The 19,651-nt window shown below is 36.9% G+C and overlaps 1 protein-coding gene across 16 annotated transcripts in view; it reads left to right on the forward strand.

The window, feature by feature from the left end:
• MYCBP2 (MYC binding protein 2) overlaps nt 1-19,651 on the forward strand; it is a 299,211-nt gene that overhangs the window by 43,901 nt on the left and 235,659 nt on the right. For all 16 annotated transcript variants that reach the window (XM_033177503.1, XM_033177496.1, XM_033177499.1 and 13 more), the window contains exons 4-7: nt 9,846-9,999; nt 15,071-15,267; nt 18,192-18,434; nt 18,664-18,735. In XM_033177503.1, the coding sequence (XP_033033394.1) occupies nt 9,846-9,999; nt 15,071-15,267; nt 18,192-18,434; nt 18,664-18,735 (666 nt within the window). The remainder of the gene's footprint in view (nt 1-9,845; nt 10,000-15,070; nt 15,268-18,191; nt 18,435-18,663; nt 18,736-19,651) is intronic.

Genomic DNA, 19,651 nt, shown 5'->3' on the forward strand with positions numbered 1-19,651 from the left:
CACGCTACCTGACTTCAAACTATACTACAAGGCTACAGTAACCAAAACAGCATGGTACTGGTACCAAACAGAGATATAGACCAATGGAACAGAACAGAGTCCTCAGAAATAATACCACACATCTACAGCCATCTGATCTTTGACAAACCTGAGAGAAACAAGAAATGGGGAAAGGATTCCCTATTTAATAAATGGTGCTGGGAAAATTGGCTAGCCATAAGTAGAAAGCTGAAACTGGATCCTTTCCTTACCCCTTATACAAAATTAATTCAAGATGGATTAGAGACTTAAATGTTAGACCTAATACCATAAAAACCCTAGAAGAAAATCTAGGTAGTACCATTCAGGACATAGGCATGGGCAAGGACTTCATGTCTAAAACACCAAAAGCAACGGCAGCAAAAGCAAAAATTGACACATGGGATCTAATTAAACTAAAGAGCTTTTGCACAGCTAAAGAAACTACCATCAGAGTGAACAGGCAACCTACAGAATGGGAAAAAATTTTTGCAACCTACTCATCTGACAAAGGGCTAATATCCAGAATCTACCAAGAACTCAAACAAATATACAAGAAAAAAACAAACAACCCCATCAAAAAGTGGGGAAAGGATATGAACAGACATTTCTCAAAAGAAGACATCCATACAGCCAACAGACACATGAAAAAATGCTCATCATCACTGGCCATCAGAGAAATGCAAATCAAAACCACAATGAGATACCATCTCACACCAGTTAGAATGGCAATCATTAAGAAGTCAGGAAACAACAGGTGTTGGAGAGGATGTGGAGAAATAGGAACACTTTTACACTGTTGGTGGGATTGTAAACTAGTTCAACCATTATGGAAAACAGTATGGCGATTCCTCAAGGATCTAGAACTAGATGTACCATATGACCCAGCCATCCCACTACTGGGTATATACCCAAAGGATTATAAATTACTCTACTACAAAGACACATGCACACGTATGTTTATTGCGGCACTATTCACAATAGCAAAGACTTGGAATCAACCCAAATGTCCATCTGTGACAGACTGGATTAAGAAAATGTGGCACATATACACCATGGAATACTATGCAGCCATAAAAAAGGATGAGTTTGCGTCCTTTGTAGGGACATGGATGCAGCTGGAAACCATCATTCTTAGCAAACTATCACAAGAACAGAAAACCAAACACCGCATGTTCTCACTCATAGGTGGGAACTGAACAATGAGATCACTTGGACTCGGGAAGGGGAACATCACACACTGGGGCCTATCATGGGGAGGGGGGAGGAGGGAGGGATTGCATTGGGGAGTTATACATGATATAAACGTCATGCACATGTACCCTAGAACTTAAAGTATAATAAAAAAAAAAAAAAATTGCAAAAAAAAAAAAAAAAAAAAAAATGTACAAAAGCAGTAGGCTGGAAATGCTGATACAGAGGCATGGAGCCATGGCAGATGGAAGTAGAGCTCTGAGCCAGTGGGCCGAGAGTAAGGTGGACACAAGAAAAAGCCAAGAGCCCTGGAAAGCTGGGAGGTACTCCTTGCCTGGGATGCAGGTATGCAGTTTTATTTCTCTTGAAATAGAACTACAAAGCCTGTCAGCTGTGTAGTAGCTAGGCTGAGAGCCTTTTCCTTTCTGCCTAAGCTTATAATTGTATTCTTGATATTGTGGCTTCCCTTGATTAGGAAAAAAAAAAAATCCCATATGAACCAACTTAACTTCTGCATTATTCTGATATTACTCCCTTATTTACCAGGAGCATATAAGCTAGTTGGTATTTCTACAATAGAAACATGTATTGTAGGCTGGGCGCAGTGGCTCACACCTGTAATCCCAGCACTTTGGGAGGCCGAGGTGGGTGGGTCACCTGAGATCAGGAGTTTGAGAACAGCACGGCCAACATGGTGAAACCCCGTCTCTACTAAAAATACAAAAATTAGCCTGGTGTTGTGGCGGGTGCCTGTAATCCCAGCTATTCAGAGGCTGAGGCAGGAAAGTTGCTTGAACGCGGGAGGCGGAGGTTGCAGTGAGCTGAGACCATTGCACTCCGGCCTGGGCGACGGAGTGAGACTGTCTCAAAAAAAAAAAAAAAAAAAGAAGAAAAACCTGTGTTTCTTTTTGTACTGTGTTCTGTTTAAGTATTGGTATATTTAAGACTGGAAGGTTATTTTATATATTTAATGTATTTTTTCTATATAGTAGGTATAGTTAATATTTATAACAAAAGAATAGGTGAAAATATAGACATTTTTAAATAGTGCCTTTATATGACTTATGCATGTTGCTTTTTTTCTAAACAGAGATACTCAAAATGATTTTATAATTCTAAGTGATTTATGTACTATTGCCTTTTTACTAAACTGATAACCTTAAAATTATGCCTTGAAAACTTACACATTTCCACAAGGGTTTGTGTAAATATTTTTTATGACTTGGAAATAGCAGCATAAATGGAACCTGGTCTGAGTTCTTTTGCACATTTTATGGTGGCTGAACTAAGTACACCACCATCCTTAATCATATTGTCAGGTTCTTCTCATCTTATTCTTGGCACATGGCTTGCTTCATGTTTCATAGAGTAATAAAGGTTTTGTGAACTTACTCAGCTTCTTGATCAGCCATCTTCACATGTCCTTTTTGCCTCCTGTTTTATAGTTGAGATGCTTTTCTTCTTCTTATTTCCTTTGTCTGCAACGTCCTAACTGCTACTCTAATAGCTCCTTCCTTCCTTCCTTCCTTCCTTTCCTTCCTTTTCTTTCTTTCTTTGATGGAGTTTTGCTTTTGCTGTCCAGGCTGGAGTGCAATGGCATGATCTTGGCTCACTGAAACCTCTGCCTCCTGAGTTCCAGCAATTCTCCTGCCTCAGCCTCCTGAGTAGCTGGGATTACAGGCATGTCTCACCACGCCTGGCTAATTTTGTATTTTTAGTAGAGATGGGGTTTCTCCATGTTGGTCAGGCTGGTCTCGAACTCCAGACCTCAGGTGATCCACCCACCTCGGCCTCCCAAAGTGCTGGGATTACAGGTGTGAGCCACTGTGCCCAGACAAAAGCTTCTTTCTGTAACCTAAAACAAACATGTTTATCTTCACTATAGGAGCTCCTCTAGGTAGAAATTATGGTCTCTAATTGTAATTTCTTATGCTTAACTAGGAGAGATTGAGATAAAAAAACATAGTTGAGTTAGGACGTAAGGCTGCAAGACTTGTATAATTTACTTTTTAGTTAGAATACCAATTCTGTGTATGTGTGAGTCACACTGTATTATAGTAATTGTGCTACTTAAGTTCAGTATTGTGAGAGAAAACAAAAGCCTGGATAAATTGTTTACATAGGTATGCAGGTTTTGAATAGTAAACTGTAGTTCAAATTAAATTGCATAAACAAGAACAATGGATTCTTAGGCTGTTTTAAATATCAGGATTGGTGAGTATTAAATAAAATATCAGGCATTCTTAAGATAACCTTTTGCAGCATGATTAACAGAGTCAAAGGGGGATCTTTCAAAGAAAATTAAAGATGATCAGATAGCCCAAGTGATTAATACTGAATTTTCCACCAAGTACTGACCTGTCTGCAAACAGGGTTAACATGGGTTGTGGAGCCAAACTGCTGGGGTTCAAACACCATTAAAATTACTAGCTATGTGACATTGGAAGTTATTTGACACATCCATGCCTCAGTTTTGTCATCTATAAATTGGGGGTTGCATCTACCTCATAGGGTTGTAGTGACAATTTAAATGAATTAATGGATGTTGAGTGCATGAGAGAACAGTACCTGGCGAAAAGAAGTGCTCAGTAAATGATATATATAGTTATAAGTGTCAGGTTAGGTGCAAACAAGAAAATGTGTAGGTGCAAATGAATTTGAGTTACTTGTCAAGGAACTCGTCAGTTTATTAAAAAAATTATGCAAGCAAATGAAACTTCTAGAGAATCAGTGCAATCACCTGATAAATGAGAGATGAAGAGAAAGGAAGAAGTGATGAGATGCCTTTATGCAGAGGCAAGCAGATACTATGGGTGGGGAGTGAAACTTTCAGGTGATATTTTTTGGCAGTCATTTCCATGACATGAAGGATTGACACTGAAGACAAAATTAGTCTCGTAAAGTTTGAGGTGATAGGATTTGAAGGCAAGTGGGAAATGTTGGCATTTTTCTTTTCCTTTTGATCATCTCTGTGCCTCAGCCTCAAATGCTGCTATCTAGTATCCTAGTTTGCTTCCTTTCTTTGTTCCTCTGTTGCTCCTCCTAAGCATGTGGCTGTCCCATTCCTTCTCGCATGAGGTTTCTGTCTCTCCTACTCTTTTTTTTTCTTAACATGATTAAGACGGTTTTTAATCTGTTGTTGAAGTGTTGTTGTAATACAGTTTTATTTTTCCCATTCTTGAGTTTTAAAATTTAGTTATTAATAAATTGAGTTTGACTGTTATATAGATCTTGTCACCCTTTTTTTGCTTTTTGCTTTTGTTTTTGTGTTTTGCGGATCAGTAATCATTGATATATTTAAAGGAGCTTTCTGTTCTCTGAACGCTTCTGGAACATTAAGTTTTTCACCCAGCTCAAACTGTCACTAAAATCTACATCCTCTAAAACTTTACAGATTTTACACCTACATAATTTTTATTATTTTTATTTTTATTTTTATTTTTATTTTCATTTTGAGACAGAGTCAGGCTCTGTCACCAGGGCTGGAGTGCAGTGGCATGATCTCAGCTCACTGTAACTTCTGCCTCCTGGACTCAAGCGATCATCCCACCTTAGCCTCCCATGTAGCTGGGACTGCAGGTGTTTGCCACCACCCCAGGCTACTTTTTGTATTTTTAGTAGAGATGGGGTTTTGCCACATGGTCTAGGCTGGTCTCGAACTCTTGAGCTCAAGCAATCTGACCGCCTCAGCCTCCCAAAGTACTGGGATTACAGGCATGAATCACCATGCCCAGTGCATAATTTTTAAATAGTAACACTTAGAATTCATATTTCCCATCTGAACCCATTTGAAGCCAGTCATACCACATTATTAAAAGATTTAGACTTACATACGATCATTTCTTTCTTAATTCAGTATATTCTTTTTGAATTTGTAGCCAGCATTGTATTAGGTCCTGAGAACAAAAGGATGAAACATAATTCCTGCCCTCAAGAAAACATTGTCTTGCAGGGATAAGAACCAGGTCAGTAAATATTCTCTAGTGCCTTAAGGATTGATAGGGAGTGCTAGATATAGTGGAACATGTTAGAGAAAGGACTCAACACTGGCTGAGATAGAGCAAGAGAGAGCAGGAAGCTAATCATGAAGGGCCTTATGTGCCATGTATTTCAGATGTTATCTCGTGATTAGTAAATATTGAAGATTTTAAGCAAAAGAATATCATCAGACTTGCATGATTGCATCGGACTCACGACCCTTTAGTTATGGATATGCCTTACTAAGACTGGAGTAACTTTGTAAGTTTACTCCTGTTAGTAAGGCATATCCATAACTAAAGGGTGGTGAGTGAGACTGGAGACAGAGGAACCATTTAGGCAATTATTGCAGTTGTCTAGAGAGTGTTAATGAGGGTTGGAATTATGGTAGTGACAGTGTTTTGAATCTAAGAAATGTTAAGCAGAATTGACAGGAATTAGTAATAAATTGGCTCTAAAGGCTGAAAAAGAAGGCAGAATCTAAAGATATTCTTTAAGGTTCTGTGTATTGAGGCCATTTACTGAAAGAGGGAAAACTGGATGAGGAACAGTGCTTGGCTGAAATGATGATCAAGTTTAGTTCTGCACATGCTGATTTTGAATTAAATGTCAGGTGTCCAGTGTGTGCTGTGTAGGGCTGAAGTTCGAAAAATAATTGCCAGCTAGAAATATAGATTTGGGAGTTATCACTATGTAGGCACAAGTTGAAACAAATTTCTGTGAGAGATGGGAGGGAGTGGAATCAAGAACACTGAAAAAATAGCTTTGAAAAGTTGAAAAGTTTTGAAAAGTTTTCTGAGTGTGAAGAGAAGGGAAGATGGTAGTAGTCATAGATAAATGTGTTTTTTAGACAAGGAACTCAGAAACTTCACACTCATACTTTTTTTTTTTTTTTTTCTGAGATGGAGTTTCACTCTGCTTGCCCAGGCTGAAGTGCAGTGGCACGATCTTGGCTCACTGCAGCCTCCACCTCCTGGGTTCAAGCAGTTCTCCTGCCTCAGCTTCCCAAGTAGCTGGGATTACAGGCGTGTGCCACCATGCCTGGCTAATTTTGTATTTTTCATAGATAAGGGGTTTCTCCATGTTGGTCAGGCTGGTTTGCAACCCCTGATGTCAGGTGATTCACCCACCTCGGCCTCTCAAACTACTGGGATTACAGGCGTGAGCCACCACACCCGGCCCCACATTCAGAATTCTCTGCCTTAGCCTTCTCCTCCTTGCCCTCTGCTGCTGCCTCTTCCCCCTCCCTTTTCCTCTGTCTCTAGATTTTTAAATTTTTTATTACTTGTAGATATTATCACTGTACCACGTATTTGCTTTATACAAACAATTTTAAAAGGCAGTATACTTCACTCTGTGGTAATATGTAAATATAATTTTGATTTCCTTTTGAGCTTTTTCAAATATATAAGTATTGGAAGTGATTTTAGGACTTTTAACTGAACAAGATACGATTTTTAAGGGTGAAGAGGGCCGGGCGCGGTGGCTCAAGCCTGTAATCCCAGCACTTTGGGAGGCCGAGACGGGCGGATCACGAGGTCAGGAGATCGAGACCATCCTGGCTAATACGGTGAAACCTGTCTCTACTTAAAAATACAAAAAAAAAACTAGCCGGGCGACGAGGCGGGCGCCTGTAGTCCCAGCTACTCGGGAGGCTGAGGCAGGAGAATGGCGTAAACCCGGGAGGCGGAGCTTGCAGTGAGCTGAGATCCGCCACTGCACTCCAGCCTGGGTGGCAGAGCAAGACTCCGTCTCAAAAAAAAAAAAAAAAAAAAAAAAAAAGGGTGAAGAGTTAATTATTAAATACAAATGTGATGTAACTGAACTTTTATGATCACACTTATTCATGAAATAATAAAGTCACATTTGGAAATATATGGTTTGAGTTGGGCAAAATAAAACCTTGAAATTATATATCATTTTATATCATTTTTCTTTGGCCAAATATGTTTTTATCTTACTTTCCTAGCATATTAGACTGGCTGTATCAGGTAATTATTTCGGCTTTATGTTTCTTTACCTTTCAAATATAATAACCTTCTAAATTTAATTATTAGAGAGCAGCAGTAAAGATAAAATTCAGTAAATTTACAAAAGACTTTTCTGAAGAGAAGTGTGAAACCGTGTGTTGGGTAATTATAGTTCGTTATCAAAAGTATTGAAGCTTCTTGTGTTCTTTTATTGTTGTAATTATTATTTTTCTTAAGTGTCACATTTATTTATTTTGCTAATTATACATATTTATTGTAGATAATTTGAAAAATCAGAACATTTTTCTAAAGAGGAATTAAAAATGAGAAGTAATATTTGAAATCCCGTTAACCAAAATATACCCCTACATAAACATTTTTATTTCTTTTGTCATTTTTTTCTATGTATACATTAAAATATGTTTTTTACACACAAATGCAATAATACTATATTGGCAGGACTATATTTTTTCTGCTTACGCTTCCTTGCTGATACTGAAGGAGGGAGAAATACATGTTTTCACTGACTATAAGACTTCTGTTTTAAAGTCTACTTCCAAAGTTCAAACTTTTGGTAAAATATTTTATACTTAGCCAAACAGCAGAAAAAGACTTACTTAAAAACATGTATGGTAACTGTGTGCAATAATCCATAGCTAAATATTAAAAATTCTTTAATAGTTGCAGAACGTGAGGTTGATTGTTGTTGTATATTGAATATATATTACTATTCTGAAAATGAATGTTTTCCCATTTGTTAAACAAAAAGTCTACAATGAACCAAGATGTAGAAAATTGGTGAGGCTTCCACAGTGTTTAACCCAGACAGATGAAGAGTTTTCTATCATGATCATTGTGACCAAAGTTTTATGGGCCGGTCTCACTAAAACTGGCTGGCTCTGTTTCTAGGCAGCCTACCTGAGTTGCCTATTGCCATTCGCTTGTTATCACACCTTAAACTTACCAGAGAGATCAAGAACCTGTTCATTAGGTAGACTTACTGTTTCTGGGAAGGTTCAGTAATTCCTTTGTCACTATAATAAATGAACCTTAGCCAAAAATGTCATCTGTGAAGAATCCTCTTGGAGTTATGAAAAATCATGGTTGGTAGCAGAGTAAGCAATCTGAAAGAATAACAGAATATAGTAGTCTTCCATTGGCTTGAGAATAGAGCCCCACATTTTGTACTCTGGAGATCTTTGATTTCAGATTTCTCTTTCCTGTAAGTACATAAGCAGATACAAATCTTGGACAGTATGTTTTTATTTTCTAGTCCATTCCAGGAAAAGAAACTATATCAAATGTGAAAGTTTCATCACTTAATGTGTTTCATCAATTGAAACTTGCTATGCAAATTCTTCTGTAATATTAGTTATAATCAAGTCTGTTAGGATTTTATATAACTTCTCTAAAGATAGTCCCCCTAGTCATTTGACTTCTCAGCTGTAGCTGTTGTTTCCAGAAAACTTGTAAATGTTAATCAGAACTACAAATGACTTACCTTCAGCTGATTTGCCTCTTGTCTAGAAAATGTCTTTCTGAGATGCAGTGGTTTTTAGCAAACAACTTAGTGAATAATTAAACAAATATTTAATGTATGCCTACCATGTGCTAGGTAATTGGCTAGGCATGAGAGGTATTAAGCCGTTTAAGACATGTTCCTTGTGTATTGGAAGATCGCAGTATAGTTGGGAAAATGAAAACAAAAATAGTTATACTATAATGTAATAAATGCTATAACAGAGGTCTATACTGAGTATGAATTATATACATGACTAATTTACCCTATTAGATTATAAACTCTTAGAGGACGGGGTCTAGTATACCTTCATATTTCCTAAAGTGAGTTTGCACAATGTGAGTGCTTAGGAGGTATTTATGTAATATGTGAATTAATGCAAAAATATCAGCAGAGAGAATATTTTTCCACTGTTGTGTTCAATAGAATTAATGGTTTCGGGAGTTTCTACTAATTAGTCTTATTTTGATTTTTCTGTTACTTCTCCAAACAATTTACTTAATACTTCCTGAACTGATTCTCAGAATGTTGACATTGCCTGAGAAATGGAATTTGTCTTTTATCAGTCTTGTGAAGGTATATCCTTAACTCATTCATTGCAATTTGCTCTCTCAATCTTTAGTAACAGATTTATCTCTTTTGCTGGATATAGAGTCTGATTTTTCTTGTGCCTGATGAGGAATGGTAAGATAATTAAAGGAAAAGTACCAGTGATATTTTTAGCTAAGCCGTTTTAAATTGTTTTGTGATCATCCTACAAGAAGGGATATCACCTATAAATAATAATATAGTGATTGTACCATTATAGAAAAGGCTAAGATGAAAAGCTCCGTATAAAATCTTTTTACTGTATGTGCTCTGTTGACTTTATTTCTGGTTATAGGTAACAATTAACATGACTTTTGACAAAAAGAGTACTGAGTTTTCCTTGAGTATAACCAAATGAACTTTGCAAATTAATACAGTTTATTTCTTCTGAGTGAATGCAATCTAGTCTCTAGTTCATTGTTATAAGCCATTTTCATGATGTTTTATTATGGCTCCATTATATACATATACATATACATTATCATTGGCTGTGGAGGTAACTTGTACCAACTAAACTGCTTAGAAAGTGTTACTAGCTTACCTGTCATAAAGTATATATATTTTGTCCTTTTAAATAGATTATTGAGGTTGGCCTTTGTGAAGTTTTTGAATTGATCAAGGAGACACGATTTTCTCACCCATCCCTGTGTCTCAGGAGTCTTCAAGCCCTGCTCAACGTGCTGCAGGGTCAGCAGCCAGAAGGCCTCCAGTCTGAGCCACCCGAGGTCCTAGGTAAGAGCCAAGGCTCATTCAGTGAAGCATTTAAAAGTGAATATGGTTAATAATAGAGTATTATACACTTCAAATTGTTAAGAGAATATTTCTAAAGTTCTCACTACAGAAAATGTTAAGTACTTGAGGTGATAGATGTTAATTAGTCCACATTTTAGTCATGAATCATAACATCACTTTATATCCTATAAATTTATACAATTATAAATTGTCAATTTGCAGTTTTTAAAAAGTGAAGAGCTTCTCTTATGAAGCACACACAATAGCCTATAATGTAGTCTTTATTTAATTGTGGTATGGAAACAGCAGGGGTATAAGTTTTAGAGTATTTTTTTCTGTGTTCCTCTGAAGTTATGGTTTAAGAGTTGAAGTTCATGCACACACATTTCTCAATTAGCATGATGAAGCAGGGGGCAAACAAAACATAAATGCCTGGAATGCAGAAATAATCCTCAAACCTTAAGGTCACTATTAAATTAAATCGTTCTTATTAAACTTTTGGCCAAAATAGCTATCATTCACTTTCTCTATACTCTCAATAGTTTTGAAAAACAGGGAAAAGGAAATAAATGCCACAAACCCAAAACAGTACAATTAGTTTCTAAATTGAGGGGAAATTTTTTGTATTCATCATAAATAATCTATTTGTGTTATGGATTAAACTTCTGACTTAGCAACTTTCATTAAGTAAATAAAGTGTTTGCTTTTCTTAAGGTGTGTTCCGATTCTTGCCTTTCATATCAGTGACCTAGGCTCGACATGTAATCCTTTAAATAAGATAGGAGCTTTTACTCAAAAGGTGTTAAGGAATAGAAATATAGATGGAAGCATAATTTTTAGCTGGTTAATTGCTTTTTTTCTCCGATGCTAACTATGGGTCTTTAAACTGTCTAAAGTTTTCTAGATCCTTCTAGTATTATAGGAAAGTTCTCCGAAGTACTAGATCTGTGGTTCTCATTATGTGGTTCTCAATTCGCATTAGCATGTATCAGAGTTATCGAGGCCTTCCCTATGGTGTTTCTGATTCCATAGACTTGGGGTGGGGCCCAAGAATTTGTATTTGGAATAAGTTTCTTGGTGATGCAGATGCTGGTTTGGGGACTGCATTCTGGTTTAGACTAAAGCTTGGTCTTTTTTTTTCTACTTGGCTATTTAGATTTTGTAGGACTCACCTGTGAGAACCAAATTGCATGAACCTAACTACATGTCAGATTTTTCTTTTTTTGGTCACATGTGTTGATTCAGTTTTTGTGTTTGACTTGTTTGTTGGTTGGTTGGTTGGTTTTAATGGGAGGGAGGATGCTAGTCATTAAAACAAGCTGAGGGTTTTTTAAACCATCCCCCTCACATACACAGTTATTAAAAGCTATTTTCAAATAAAAGCTGTCATGTTGACAAGCAGGCGCCGTGTTGGTTATTGTTAAGATAGCACCATTGATCATATTAATATTGTGAAGTGCTGCTTGACTTGACAGCATTTTACTGAAGATTTGACTTATTTAACAATATTGTGCTGGGTTTTCTTGGCTTTGATTTGTCAGTTAGCAAATAATTGGAATGTTAAAATACCCACTAAGACTTGTATGTCATATTTCCTACTTTGAACATGTTATTTCTCTCCTCCTAAGTCTTCTACCATTCTCATGTCTTATGTCAATTGTTATATACTTTTCCTTTGTATTCATTCTGTACATACTTTCTTTCCCTTGTTCTTTTAAAACTAGACTTGTTCTTAATACTAGCTTTGAAATATAATGTGTGCTTTAGTCTTATTGTCTTCCATCAAAACTTTCACATTGGCTGGATGTGGTGGCTCACGCCTGTAATCCCAGCACTTTGGGAGGCTGAGGCAGGAGGATAGCTTAAGGCTGGGAGTTTGGACCAGTCTGGGCAACTTAGACCCCTATCTCTACAAAAAATAAAAAATTTGGTCATGGCAATGAGTGCTACTCAAGAGGCTAAGGTGGGAGGACCGCTTGAGCCCAGGGGTCTGAGGCTACAGTGGGCTGTGATTGTGCTACTGCACTGCACTCTAGCCGGGTGACAGAATGAGACCTCATCTCTACCAAAAAAAAAAAAAAACCCGAAAAAAATCCCACAAAACCCAGAAACCTTTCACCTTATTAATCTGTTCATTTTTATTTTCTTGTTAAAAGTTTCTAATTCTGCTGTGCTGCCTTTCATCTGTCTTCCATCCTTTCAGTGTTTACTGCTGATCTCATCACTGCTTTGGCTTATTTTTCTATGTAAGGGATTTCTTATCACTTCATATTTTCTATTTTGTTAAATTAGCTCAAAGATAAAAGCACTGGTTTGGTTCTTTTATAATAAATTTCTGTTGAAACTTGCCTCTCCTCCTTTTTTTAATCTAATATCCCAATCTTATTGGTTATTCTTTTTTTCCCCATTTGGTTGTTTTCGTGTTACTCATGAAAATATGTGTGTATTTATATAACTCTTACTGTAGAATATCTTGATGAGTAGTATACACCAAGCCTCTTCTCTTTGCAAATAGATTTTGATTTTTAAATTATTTATTTAAAAATGTATTCCCTTCTGTTTAGTTAGATTATATTCTCAAGTATTCACTGAAATGTAATAGCACCCCCTTTGTTATGTGCTAAGAATGTATGATACCATTGCTGTTATTATGGAACTTAGCATCAGATATGTGTATAATTCCAAATGTGGATAAATCGTATGGAGGAAAGTAGAAGGAGTTCTGAGAGTCCTTTTTTGTTTTTTGAAACAGAGTCTCGCTCTGTTGCCCAGGCTGGAATGCAGTGGTGTGATCTCAGCTCACTACAACCTCCACCTCCGGGGTTCAAGCTATTCTCCTGCCTCAGCTTCCTGAGTAGCTTGGACTACAGGAGTGTGCCACCATGCCCAGCTAATCTTTGTATTTTTAGCAGAGACAGGGTTTCACTATGTTGGCTAGGCTGGTCTTGAACTCCTGACCTCAGGCAGTTTGCCTGCCTTGGCCTCCCAAAGTGGTAGGATTACAGTCATGAGCCTCTGCGCCTGGCCACGATTCCTTTTTTAACTTAAAAATTTTTTTATTTACTTATCTTTAGGGACAGGATCTCACTATATTGCTCAGGGTAGACTCAAACCCTGGACTCAAGTGATCCTTCTGCCTCCACCTCCCAAGTAGCTGTGACTATAGGTATACACCGCTGCACCCAGCTCCTTAAAAGCCTCCTTGAAGATGTGACATTTGAGATTTAGAGGGTGAATAGGAGGGAGTGAACTAGATTGTAAGTGCTCCAGGTAGAAATAACAGCATGCAATAAGGCTCTGAGACAAAAGGAGAATGCATGAAAAAAAGAGCAATATGGCTAGAATGTGAAGAGTGAAGGGAACAGTCTTGTAACAGGTGAGGAAAGAGGCAGGGACATGTGGAGCTTTACGTGCCATGTTAAAGAATTTGATTATTGGGCTGGGAGGAATGAAAGGTCATTCTGTATTTCATTACACTAAGAATATTATTTTTAAAATAGCCTGTTTTCTTAAATTATTTGCTTAAATTATTGACTATTTTCTTTCCCTGAAATCTTAACCTTTTTGAAAGGGTAGAGACTTTCTTTGTCCTGTTTGCCAATACCCTAATGCAGAGTAGTTGCTAATGTGCGAGAGTTCAGTAAATATTTGCTGAATAATCAACAGATGTACTTGCTGAAGGGTAATAATTGGAGGAAGGATGGGTAGATGGAAATATGAACCAACAGGAATAGATGAAAGGATGGAAGGAAGGATAGCTGGAGGAAAAGGTAGAGGAAAGGATAAACGGGAAAAAAATGAAAGTATAGGATGTGTACAGACAAGTGAAGAGAGGAAGGGAGAACGAAAAGAAGGAAGAGGAAGACAGAAGGGAGGAAGGAATTAACAAAAGAGTGGAAGAATTTTAAGTAGACAATTAGATTTTTGGTTTGAAATTCTCCCTATTGGGGCAATAGCGAATGGTAAGAGATAGTTTCTTAACACTTTTTAGTCAAAGAGATGATGATAGCATGGATTGGAAAGATGGTGATGAGATAGAGAAAAGTGGTTATCAGTTAGGATATAAAATAAACAGGGCTTAATTTGGGATTTGCTGTGGAAGATGAGGGATTGGTAGGGGCTGCCTAGGTTTCTGTAAGTTACCAGGTAACCCACAGGTGGCATTTTAGTTTTTAGAGAATTGCAGTACATTACTCCTCTTTCTCTTGTTCTCCTCCCTCTCTCCCTTCCCTTTCCCTCTCTTCATCTTTCTCAGTTTTCTGACTCTCTTTTTCTCTCTCCATCTGATTATTCACTCTGTAAGGATTTTTAGATCTCCCTTCTATGGAAGAAATACCCAGATGTCTGTTGATTGAATCTTGGATAGAGGTGTTCAGGGAATTTTGTGTGGAGACCTCTGCTGGTTTTAAAACATTTGTGTGTGTGTATGTGTGTGTGTGTGTGTGTATGTGTGTGTTTCATCTTCACACTAAATGACTTTATGATTTAGGAAAAATCTTTTGACTACCCTGTATCTCAATTTCATTGTTAAAGGAAGAGAATATCTGTCCTATTGACTTGGAGGTTTTTCTAGGGTATAAATGAATTACATCATCTCTAAGTGTGAATTGCTATTATGTTAATGATGTAGCCAATTTTATATTAAAGCACACTATGGCATATGTTTTATGTTTCTATTACTTTGAAAATATATACATAATTTCCTGGACACTTAACATCTTAAGAAACCTCCTAATCTAAAAGTTAAAATAAGTATGATGAGTAGTCTGTTACTTGATAGGATGAGTTTCTTGAATATGTGAATGTCTCTAGGCAAGCTTGTTTTAAAAGACCTTAGATTTTCTCTTTTTACTAAGAAAAACAAGGAGTTGAACTGAGTGTTCTTTAAGGCCCTTGTTACATAAATATTTCAACTTTTGGGGAAAAGAGTAACTGGAAAGAAACTAATGCAAAGTAATTGTTCTAGATTCCTTACATTTTGTTTATAATGAGACAAAGTAAAAATAAATAAATATAGGCATATAATGTTCTGTATGTTGGATGAATATAATTGAATTCTATTTATCCACAGAGTCTCTCTTCCAGCTTCTTTTGGAAATCACTATTCGAAGTACTGGGATGAATGATAGCACAGGACAGTCCTTAACAGCACTTTCCTGCGCTTGCCTCTTTAGTCTGGTGGCTTCTTGGGGAGAAACAGGAAGGACACTTCAGGCCATCTCTGCTATCCTCACCAACAATGGAAGCCATGCTTGCCAAACTATTCAGGTATTTGATATTTATATCTGCTTAGAAATTTGTAAGATGACAAGTTACAGTTTCATCTCAATTTCTATCAATAGGAATTCTGCTTTTTCACACTCATTACAGTAACTTGATCTAAGATTGATACGTAAGTAATCTACAGAATTTCAATTACATGATATGTATGTTTAACTCTGAAGCTTTAAATATAATAAAATGAATTTTGGCCAAACCTCTTAAATCTTTAAGCTGATCTTTGCCTTAACACCGTAGCCTTCTCCTTCCTTGCTGTTGTCTTGCTCTCTGCGTTCTCCCCTCTTCCCATCTCTCCCTGAATTTTTTAGAATGGAATTCATTTGTAGTTTTAAATATCTTTTCTGTGTTGAAAGAAAAAGATATGGTATCCATCTGATATATTTTTGATTGGTTGATTATATGATTTTTTATGAGTTGAATCAGTTTCTGAGTTGCTTCAGCTATGTATAAAACATTTTAGGCTTTTAATATTCAGTTGTGGAACAGACAAGCTCGTCACCATTTTAGTAGTGGAAAAAATAATCCTTCTTATAGGCAAACGACTTAATTATTTGGGAAGGCTCTGGAAATTGAGAAAGAAGTTATGATTTTAAGACCTGACTGTCTACTCTTCTCTGGCCCCTTGGGCAACCCCAGAGCAAGTGGAAGGGCTGCCCCAATCCTGTTATTAGCAGACCAAAGATAGCAAAAGGAGTATATTGGTCATTTTCTGTCTTATTCAGTGATCTTGAACTCCGCTTGTCAAACAAGAGCCATTCCCTTACTCTAGATTTCTGCTCTTTTCTTCCTTTCTGCCTTGCTTGGAATCCTTTTGTCCCTTTTTATGGTCCTTAATTGTTTTGAAGTTGCTCTAATACAACTGTGGTTTTCAAGCTGTGTTCTGTAGACATGCTTTCAGGGTTTGGCAAATGTTTAATTTAAATATATGTTTAAAATATACAAATATTTTAAAAATTGTAATAACATAACACAAACATTCAGATACTATATACCAGATTTTAATAGGATAGTGACCACCAACATATGAGCTTATGAATTTTGATATGATTTGTTTTTATGTAGAGACTTAGGAATGCCATTAGAGCTCATAGCAGGAGTACATGAACTACGTTCATGGAAAGCCTCCCAGAGGATATGAGGTGAGATCTAAACAATGGGTTGAAATTAGCCAGGAGAAATTGTTGGTGTTGGTGGTGTAGAGAGAGAATGTTCTAGGTATCCACATGCTAAGGCATGGAGGTAAGAGTAAGAGTGGAGTATTTAAAAGCTGAAAGAAGTTTAGTATAGCTATAGCATAGAGAGCTGGCAAATAGTATCCACAACATAGAGAGCTGGCAAATAACAGAGACAGGACTCGAGGGCTTATCTGTCTCCAATATTTTCAATCACTAGACAACACAAAACTACTTGATCCTCTGAATCGATAGCTGTGGTTCTCTACAGACCTGCCACATCACTATGTCCCCAACTCTAGCTGAAACACCATATTAAAGCCCATTACCTTAACATGACTTACAATGCTCTTCATGATTTGGCCTTTTATCTACCAGCTTCATTTCTCAAAATGCTCCTGGCCTGACTATTGGTAGAGGGAGAAAAGCTTTCCCTGATGATGTGTGCAGTAGTCCATTTTCACACTGTTGATAAGAGATGTCCCTGAGACTGGGCAATTTACACAAGAAAGAGGTTTAATGGATTTACAGTTCCACTTGGCTGGGGAAACCTCACAATCATGGTGGAAGGCAAGGAGGAGCAAGTCATGTCTTACGTGGATGACAGCAGCCAAAGAGAGCTTGTTCAGGGAAATTCCTCTTTTTAAAACCATCAGATCTCGTGAGGCTTACTCACGATCATGAGAAGAGCACAGGAAAGACTTGCCCCCATGATTCAGTTACCTCACACTGGGTCCCTTCCACAACACATGGGAATTCAAGATGAGATATGAGTGGGAACACAACCAAACCCTACCAGTGTGTATAACTATTCACGTCTCAGATTTATTTTGGCACCCAACTGCATATTACTTGTCCATTTCAAAAAGCTTAGCAGAGAGTTTAAAGCAGGGTAGACATGGTAGTACTGCAAGGTGCTGTATTGAAGGAGACTGAAATCCTTTCTGGAGGGTTGAACTCTCGACTTCAAAGGTTTTCTGCAGATAAAACACTGTTTATTGCATTTGAGCTCAGAAACAAATCAATAAAAAAAGCACATGGAAAAAGGCACCATTATTGAGAATTAGCAGAAACAAATATGGTAGAATCAATCCTGCCAAATCCTTAGATATTGAAATTATTTGATATAGAATGTGTATGTGTATGAATATATAAAGTTGGTTAAAGTAATAAAAGAAAATACTAAAAGTATGATTAAGGAGTGAGAATATAAAAAGTAGTCAGACATTAGGAAAAAAAACAAATTGAATTCCTGGAAATGAAAAACCAAACAATTACAATTAGAAACTTAAAATGGGTTAACTATTGTATAATATGATTGAAGATGGAAATGGCGAACTGAAGGATAAAGAGGAAGGAATTATCTTGAATGCAACAGAGTGACAAGGAGAGAAATGTGGAAGATAAAATAAGAAACATGGATCAAGAATGACAAAATCTAATGTAATACAATCTGAGTTCCACAAGGCAATAATAGATTTGTGGAGATAGAGTACTTGAAATCATGGAAGATTGTACAGTATTGGTGAATGACATGGAATCCCAAGAGTAAAGAAGTCTACCTTACTTGAGATTTGCTTCTTATAGATGAACTTTTAGTTGGTACTTTTTGCTGGCATGCAAAATATCATTCTGAACAGTTTATTGTCTTATAAATGATGACATGTTACCAAAGTATCTTTGTTTTGTGTTTGTAACATTTAAAAATGTTTTTTCATTTTTTTCTTCTCTTTTGACTAGGTGCCAACAATTCTAAATTCGCTACAGAGAAGTGTACAAGCAGTTTTGGTGGGGAAAATTCAAATTCAGGACTGGTTTAGTAATGGCATTAAGAAAGCAGCTTTAATGCACAAGTGGCCATTAAAAGAAATATCTGTTGATGAAGATGACCAATGTCTACTTCAGAATGATGGATTTTTTCTTTATCTGTTATGCAAGGATGGATTATATAAAATAGGCTCTGGATACAGTGGAACAGTTAGGGTAATGTGCTTTCTTACAGTTCCTCAATTATACAGAGTTATAACCATAATGAATTGTGTTCTGTGTGTTTCTAGTTTCATTTCTAGAATGTGACCTAATTTGGGTGTAATAATATTTATTTGAAAACTATAATTAAAATACATGCATTAAATGTCATTCACCCATTTGTATTATTTTTCATTGACTGTTGATTATGAAACCACTGATAGACTAACTTGTTATTTTGCAGGGCCATATATACAATTCTACATCCCGTATTAGAAACAGAAAAGAAAAAAAGTCTTGGTTAGGGTATGCTCAGGTAAGAGACTATCCACAATAAACCAAAATTTTCTTATCTTTTAAAACATGTGATTTGTCCTTGTTTAATCAATAATATCACTTCTATTTAAACAAAAATGATATAGTTTTACTAATATGGCCATAACAACTGAATAGTGTAGTGTAAAGAACACTGGCTCAGAATTCATAAGAGGTTCAGTTTTAGTTCTGGCACTGCTTATTACTAGCTATATGACTGGACAACTCATTTAACTTATTTGGTCTTCTGTTATTTAGCTTTAAGATGGGATTAAACATACCTTCTTTAGAGTTCTTGTTTAAGTGAGTCTCTAGATAAGAATTGAAGACCACCTTTATCATTAGCATTTTTTTTTTAAATTGAGACAGAATCTCACTGTGTCATCCAGGCTAGAGTGGAGTGGCGCAGTCTGGGCTCACTGCAACCTCTGCCTCCTGGGTTGAAGAGATTCTTGCGCCTCAGCTTCCTGAGAAGCTGGGACTACAGGCCCATGCCACCGTGCCTAGCTAATTTTTTTTGTATTTTTAGTAGAGACAGGGTTTCACCATGTTGGCCAGGCTGGTCTTGAACCCCTGACTTCAAGTGAGCCCCCTGCCTGACCTCAAGTGAGCCAAAGTACTGGGATTACAGGTCTGAGCCACCCCACCCAGCCTGATTAGCACGTTTAAATTGGAAATGTATACGTGTCCTGAGGCCAAATTAGGGTTTCTTACCAGAAACTCTTTCATTTTAGTCTAGATTCAGTACTTTCTAGGAAACAGTGCTTGGCCTGCTCAGTAGACAACTACCTGCATGGAGAATATGCAAAGAATCACAAGAGAGAAAAGCCATAGGCTGATGTGTCTTTCTTAATGTTGTGATCTTATCTCCTGACCAACATAGCCAGATAGGTGTCAGCCTTTTACAAGGTCAGCAG

The sequence above is a fragment of the Trachypithecus francoisi genome, unplaced genomic scaffold (genome assembly GCF_009764315.1).
Source record: "Trachypithecus francoisi isolate TF-2019V2 unplaced genomic scaffold, Tfra_2.0 Lachesis_group18, whole genome shotgun sequence".
Lineage (NCBI taxonomy): Eukaryota > Metazoa > Chordata > Mammalia > Primates > Cercopithecidae > Trachypithecus > Trachypithecus francoisi.